The sequence below is a fragment of the Elephantulus edwardii genome, unplaced genomic scaffold (assembly GCF_000299155.1).
Source record: "Elephantulus edwardii isolate Elephantulus edwardi_28Jun2011 unplaced genomic scaffold, EleEdw1.0 scaffold00407, whole genome shotgun sequence".
Taxonomy (NCBI): Eukaryota; Metazoa; Chordata; class Mammalia; order Macroscelidea; family Macroscelididae; genus Elephantulus; species Elephantulus edwardii.
The window spans coordinates 1,311,449-1,319,515 of NW_006400157.1; the positions used below are offsets into that span (position 1 = coordinate 1,311,449).

General features: G+C 36.7%; 1 protein-coding gene across 1 annotated transcript in view; it reads left to right on the forward strand.

Moving 5' to 3' along the window:
• LOC102862673 (amine oxidase [flavin-containing] A-like) overlaps nt 1–8,067 on the forward strand; it is a 232,016-nt gene that overhangs the window by 168,240 nt on the left and 55,709 nt on the right. The window contains exons 7-10 of the mRNA XM_006902403.1: nt 1,142–1,291; nt 1,562–1,721; nt 3,736–3,832; nt 6,103–6,156. Of these exons, the coding sequence (XP_006902465.1) occupies nt 1,142–1,291; nt 1,562–1,721; nt 3,736–3,832; nt 6,103–6,156 (461 nt within the window). The remainder of the gene's footprint in view (nt 1–1,141; nt 1,292–1,561; nt 1,722–3,735; nt 3,833–6,102; nt 6,157–8,067) is intronic.

Genomic DNA, 8,067 nt, shown 5'->3' on the forward strand with positions numbered 1-8,067 from the left:
TTTCATCACCATAGGCTCTTGGTCATATGTTGTTTCATGAAATTCTTCTGTGTCTTCCAATTCCTTTTGATACAGTGACTCAGTATATTCCTTCCATCTTCTTTTAATACTTCCTGGGTCATTTAACATTCTGCCGAAAACATCTCTATGTCATCAAAAATTAACATAGGTCAGATAATATGTGATTCTGGTTTCTTGAGGAAGAAAACATTATGAATTTAGTCTATACTTCCATAAGAATGATTTTTATAAAGAACTTGGTTAGTGTCATTAAAAATTATCTTGCTGTAAAGATAATTCAAGTAATTGAGAGGAATATGATTTGTATACCTAATTGTCAAATTTGGGAATGTGCATCTATCTGCATGTTTTTCTAACCTTTCAAGAAAATCTTCTACACTATTATCAAATATTCCCTCATTCTTTTTTGTAATGTACTATATGATATTAAATGCCTAACCTTGTTAGATTAAGCTGGAAGTGTTTCCATGTTAAGTGTAGCAGAGCTCAATGGAATAGCATACTCATGGTCTTATAGGATTGCTCAAAGGAATTTGTTCACTGTATCTGAAGGAACAAGCAGGCACCCAGTTTAGCTTTTACCTTGAAACTTCTAGACATTTTTGTGGAAAAGTACTTGAGAACTGAGATTCCTTTTCTAGAATATCATCTGTTGATGACAAGTAGTGTTGACTCTCGTTGAGTCATTATCTTAGAATAGCATTGTGTATAATGTCTGCATTCTTACCTGCCTAGATAAACCAAAGGCCATGACTATGAGAAACTAAAGGCAGAAACTGCATCTCCCTTTCCCTGACCTTCTCTCACATAGCACTCAAATACAACTTAAATACCATTGGGTATGCAAAACCCAATGACTTGCTGATATTTTGATTTAATTATAGAGTGAATCCTGTGATTTTATGAACTAGTAATTGTTTTTCATTGCTAGAGATCATGTAGAGAAGGATAATGAGTTGTCTTGTCTAACTCTGCCTCTATCCTAATGAAGAATCCATCAGTGAAGTAAGCAACAAATGGAAGTACTTTCCTGAAGGTTGTCCTAAGCACTTGTAACTAATCAGATTTTCCTTCCTTAGACTCTAGCAAATTTTTTTTTCTTGCTTACTACTTCTTGTAGGAACGAAAGTTTGTGGGTGGATCTGGCCAAGTGAGTGAGCAGATAATGAAACTTCTTGGGGACCGGGTGAAGTTGAGGAATCCTGTCAGCTATGTTGACCAGTCGGGTGACAATATAATCATCAGAACTTTAAATCATGAAGTTTATGAGGTAATTCAGTTTAAATGAAAGGACTACATATTAAATAGGTGTTGTATCTTCCGTAACTTTTAACCAAATAGAATTGATACAATGACAGAACGAATGTTGGTATGCTTCTGTCTTCCAGTTAGCTGTCTCAGTAGACTTTGTTTTGTTGACCTAAAACTGTCTCGTTTTGTGTATTGTCGCTCTGTGTCACTGAAAACAACACAGATAATGTTTTAGCCCCTCTGCAAAGATTCACAGATTAAAGTCTTATTTTGTGTTTGTGTGTTTTAGTGCAGATACGTTATTAGTGCTATCCCACCAACACTAACATCTAAGGTCCACTTCAGACCAGAACTACCATCTGAGAGAAACCAGTTAATTCAACGTCTTCCGATGGGGACTATCATTAAGTGCATGATGTACTACAAGGAACCCTTTTGGAAGAAGAAGGGTAGGCTGTTCTTTTAATATTTAAACTAGTTTATATGAAGGAATTCCATTCTTTTAAGAACATTGTGCAAAGTACTCAAAAGAGAAAAATGTGTTTTAAAATTGTTAAAGAGAAAGGATCAGAAATTTTGACCATAGATTTCCTTATATCCTTTTGCAACACAAAATTACTTTAGGAGCACACATGATCTTTCATCACCATTGAATTGAAATCACCTAACTGACAATTCATTGGGTTCTCAAAGCTATAAATTGCATTGGAAGTAATTGTCCCCCTTTCTCCTTCAAAGTGACTGGTGAATTTGAACCACTAGAGGCTCTGTGCAACTCTTTATGGCCTACATCACCTGAATGTGTGCTGTGCTAAGGAGAAAGGAATAATCACCCCAACTTTGGTACCTCCATTGTCCTGACTATTCACATATTATGTCCTATCACTTCCTTTTCATGAAGTGAGACACAGGAGCTCCATAGAAAGAGAGCTGCTTTGAAGTCAGACATCTTTGGGCTTCATTTGCTTACTAGCTGTGTGACCTCAGGCAGTACAGTTCACTTCTCTAAGCATCATTGTCTTTGTGTAAAATGGTAACAATAATAACTACTGTATAAGATGTGGCAAGGAATAAATCAAGCAGGGGCTAGGCTGTATTAGGATCTCAGGATATAGGGGCCAGGGCAGGGGGTCGTTCCTACTGTTAATAAATATTCTGTTTATATTCGTAAGATTTCTTACCATGGGTTTTGCTGGGCAATTATACCTTGTCTCTTAAGCAGTTTCCTCTTGTGTAATTTACAAACTCTGAAGACTTATGACAGTTTCAACTTCATAGAAATGAGTTTGGTTTTTTGTTGTTGTTGTTCTCATGTATTCTGGAACTCCACAGCTATTTTACCATATATATTTTTTTTTCATACTATTAGTTGTGACCTAGTGACAAGAAGATGCACTGCAATCCCAGAGGAGAGTGGTTTGAATCCACCAGATGTTCTGCTGGAGCAGGAGAAACAATATCCTCATGTACCAATCAGATTCAATTTGATGGTACACACACACACACACACACACACACACAAAATAATAAAAATCAAAAAAATAAAAGATCAGAAATAGATCTTTTTCTATGTGCCTGAGTGAAAAGATTCTCTTGTATAGTGAGTGTGTATGTTTACTAGGAAATGGGAGGGAAAAGTTTTAAGATTTGAATTGCTGCAAGAGGTCAAAACCTGCAGCTTTCGATATGTATTACATCTCAATGTCAAGAAAACAAAAATCCCTGCCGCTGGACTAATAGGCAACATTATGATAGATGGCGAAAAGATTAAACTGTCGATGACTTCATCTTACTTGGATCCACAGTTAATACACTCGCTACCAGTAGTCATGAGTTGTAAATGACTAAACAGTACATAACAACAACAACCAGTAGTCAGAAGATCAGGAAACTTAATGCACTAAGGAAGTCTGTAGTCAAGGAATTTTCCAAATTACCGAGAAGTAATGATGTAAGTTTGAGGATTAAGGTGCATCTGATTTAGGCCATCCCTTTCAGTCACTTGATATGCATATGAGATCTAGACAATGACTAAGGATGACAGAAGAATAATTGATTCCTTTGAACTGTGGTGATGCAGAAGAACACTGAACGTCTCATGGACAGGCAAAAAAAGTGCAGCCAGAGTATACCTTGGAGGCAAGAATGATAAAGCTTTGTCTCACATTCTTTGAGCATTTTGCTAGAAGAGGTTATTTTTTAGAAAGGGACATTAGGCATAGGAAGATGGAGCAATGGTAAAAGAAAGGAAGACCAGGTAGATTGACACAGTGATTGCAGAAATGGGTTTGAGTGTGATTGTGAAGATGGCACAGGATAGGATGTTGTTCTTAGGGTCACTATGGGTTTTACTCAATGGCACCTAACAATAACAACATAGGAAAATACTTGTATGTATATATCTTTCTCTTAAATTTCTAAAATGGTTGGTCTTACTCTTCTATTGATTTCCATCTCCTTAAGATTATTGTGGCTGCATGATCATTGAAGATGAAGAAGCTCCAATTTCAATAACTTTGGATGACACCAAACCAGATGGGTCATTGCCTGCTATCATGGGGTAAGTTAGAGCTAGGCACTCTGCATTTACCAGATTGTAATGGGGTCCTGGTGTGAATGCTTGCTGAATATTATTTAAAAATCTAAAAATTATGAAATAAGAAAATAGGTAGTATTTTCATGTGTTAAAATAATTATTTTCTAATTGAAAAAATAAGAAAATAATATTTTTCATGTATTAAAATAGTGCAATAGTGTTTTGTGTGTGTCATAACAATCTTAGCAAATTACTAAAAAGGAAGTGATTTCCCCTCATAATCATGCATGTTTGGTACCAGGTGAGAAAGCATTCAGGCAAGCAATTTTGACTAGCTGTAGAATATTCACAATCAGTTTAGAATGAGAATTAACTGGTTTATCTTTTAAAACTCTCAGGATTTAGAGTTTCTGGACTTTATCCTTTTCTCTATTGCAAATATGTGTTAAATAGCAAATGACTTTCCACTTCTAGAGTTGAGCCAGGTCTAAGTAAATGACACTTTTTAAAATAGGTCATTGTGTAACTTTTTTGACCAGATTAATTCCCTCAACATCTGAAGTGCAAGCTGGTTTAGGGCACAGTACTGTGTATAGAAGAGGACAGCTCTTTCCCTTTCTTCTAATCCTTGTCACTGTCCTGCACTATGGAGATTAGAGATACAGAGAAGGAAGTGAGGCCTCCCAAAAGTATAGCTCAACTTCCCCATTGCCTTGCCCCCCCGCCCCCGTTTACTTACAAAGTTCTTAAACATTGTTTGGTTTTGTTTTCTAAATTTTATTTGCTACTGTTTTATGTATAAAGTTCATATATATTGTTCTTCACACCAGGCCTTTCCTCTTTCCTTTACCAATCACTTTCTCCACCCATCAAATTGTATGATCCTAAGATTAAGCACCCCTCCCTTGCTCCTCTGCCCATCCTCACCCCTCTCCTTGTCTTTAAGCCCTCCTCAAAAACCAAACAAATAAAGGGACAATGTATTCTACCACAAAACCACAAAATAATACAGTTTCAATAGCAAGCAAGTGACTGAGAAGTCAGTGATCTTTCCCTCCCTCTCTTCTCTGCTTGGGAAATGTGTACCTCATATCTTTTCAGGACAAGAGAGTTGAGTTAAGCTTATCCTATCATTGAAGGAAAACTGCAAGCACAGAATAGCAGATCCATGTCCAAATTATTTCTCTGGCTGTAAGTTACAGGTGTAACACTAGTCTTACAACATAATGAAAACAGAAATAACACATCCTCTTCCTCTCTAAACCCAATGAGCACATTACTTTTGAATTTGACGTCACCCGTATACCAAATTCAAGTAGGAGTTTGAGATCTAGGTTTTCAAGAAATATAAATTAAAACCATCTAATTATGGATAGAAAAACATTGATATTCTTCTTGCCCTACAGGTTAGATACAGTCAGGACATTGTATGACAAGACCCTTCCAGTTACATTTTAATGGCAGTATTTAAATAGTTCCTAAAGAGTGATATTCTAATCTGTTTTACCTAAGAAATGCCTACACCCTGCTCCTTTCCTCTGATTATGAAAACCTTGAAAATAGTGATAGTAATTGCCCAGCACTGTTTTTGATAATTAGTGACTTTTGTAAACTGGTAAGAACTGTGCATTTTAGAACTGTGACATGTTTGCAAAACAAAATCAGTGTGTGAGTTTCCTCAATAAAACAGCAAAGAAAGTTAAAATATTTGTCCATAGGAATGGTCCTTTAGAGATACCCTTAAATGAGTTAAGAGTGGAGCTTTGTATCCACTTCACCCCAGGGCCAATTAGTGGATGAAGATTAATCTCAGAAAAGGGCAAGATCTTAGACAAAGGAGCTAGCTCCCCAATGCAGAATATAGTTGCCAAGAGAAAATTCAGCTAAGGATCCTGATTGCTTTGATCATGAAAGGTCATATAGACAGTGTACCTTGCCATCCATTACTGTTATGCACTTACATTTGTCTTTTCATCATTATCAGTATGTGGTAGAAGGCAAATAATGTAATGTTAAGTCATACAACATTTGTTACATCAAAAATCATGCTAAACGTAAGAATAAAACACAGTAGGGAGTGATTTGTCATTTCAAAGCCCACAGTGTAAGAGGAGTTTGCAACTCAGAGACAGAGGAAAGACAGCATAGATTTGAGATCAGAGAAGAAACTACTGGGATGGCCCAGAGAAAATTCATTAATTCTGAGCTAGTAGAGGCAAGAATGTTTAGAGACGTGGGATAACTCAAAATATGCAACTCTAAACTTACTATTCAAATGTAACCTCTCTCTCCAGCTTTATCCTGGCCAGGAAAGCCCATCAATTTGCTAAACTCCATAAAGAAATCAGGTAAGCATTTATATCAGAATAATATAGGTAAATAATGTAAATTAAGTTCATTATGCTTATTGTGCTAACAGCAATATGATAGTATTATAATATTCCAGTAATTAATATTAAAAACTCCAGTAAAGTAATCTTGTATTTTGTTAAGGTCACTTGACCCAATCCTTACTCTTAGGCACATAATAATTACATTTTATGTATTTTGTTCCTTTTACAATTGTTGAGAAGGTAGCATTTCCTTGAAAGATGATGGAGAAAATCCAAGAAAACCTTAGGTGTGGAAAGACTCTGAAAGGGCTAGGATTTTTTTTTCTTGCAAGTTTGTTGTTCCTTTTCAAAGATTCTCTGATGTGTATTTTCCTCCCTAAGCATATGTATCTACATATGTTTTCACTTGTAGCAATTGCGCATACAAAAAACAAAACAAAACAAAAAAAAACCCAAAAAAACAAAAGACAACCCTGCTCCAATTATCTAGGACATATCACTGATATAACCTTTCCTAAGAGCTTCCTAATATAAAACAGTCATTTTAGAAATGTGGATTTGCTTCTCTTTCTTTTTCCTTTTTCACTTTCTACCTTGCTGTATTTATGTTATATTTTTCCCCCCTTGGAATCTTTTGTTCAAAAGCAATCTTACATGGAAGGGTAAGTGTTTTAATATTTGAGTCATTTGGCTATTGTGAGGATGCCTCTGGAAATTTTTGGATCTTTCTTCATTGTAAAGTGCCATCGAGTCGAGTATGACTCATAGTGAACATATGAATAACAGATCTGAACTCTGTCATATTTTGTGCCCTCCGTTTCACCTTTGACACATTTAAGTCCATTGACGCAAACATTATATCAATCCATCTCATCGAGAGGTTTTCTCTCTTTCACTGACCCTCCATATCCCATTCCAAAGAATAACCTCTCCTAACAATATGTCCAAAATATGTCAGAGGAAGCTTCACTGTCTTTGCCTCCAGAGAACATTCTGGTTGCACCTTCTCCAAGACATATCTGTTTGTTCTTTTGGCTGTCCATGGGATATTTAGCATTCGTATCCAACACCACAGCTCAAATGCATATGTTCCTCTCCTATCATCTTATTCATTGTCCAGCTCTCAGATGCATTGCAAGTGATTGGAAAGACTGTGGCTTGAATCAGCACACCTTAGTCTTTTAACTGACATCAGTGCTCTTCAGAACTTTGGAGAAATACCTGACCGCAGACTTTTAAAGTGTCTTCTGATCTTCTGATACCAATTTTTGACAATTTCAATCTTTTCTCCATCTGTCATGATGTTACCTATTGGTCCAGTTCGGTTTATTTCTATGTTCAAATACAATCCATATTGAAGGCTACAGACCTTTATCCTCTGCAGCAAGCACTTCAGATCCTCCACATTTTCAATAAACAAGATTGTATCATCTGCATAGCACAGGTTGTTGACTAGCCTGCCTCCATTCCTGATGCCACATTCTTCTTCATAAAGCCCAGATTCTTGATCGATTTGCTTAGCATACAGATTGAGTAGGTATGGAGAGAGGATACAACCCTGATGCACACCGTTCTTGACTATAAATCATGCAGTGTTTCCTTACTCAGCTAAGATAACAGCTTCAAGTGTTCTGTTTGTTATGATTCACAGTCAAATGCCTTACATTGCCAATAAAACACAAATAGACATTCTTCTGATATTCTCTGCTTTCAGCCAAGATCCATCTGAGGTTGTTGTGTTGTTATGTGCCGTCGAGTCGTTTGCGACTCATAGCGACCCTATGTATAACAGCGCTAAACCCTACTCTATCCTGTGCCAGTCTCACTGCCTCTGACACATCCATCCCGATTACCCCAGTCACAGAATCAATCCACCTCATAGAGGGTCTTCCCCTCCTGCGCTGTCCCTCCACTCTGCCCAGCATG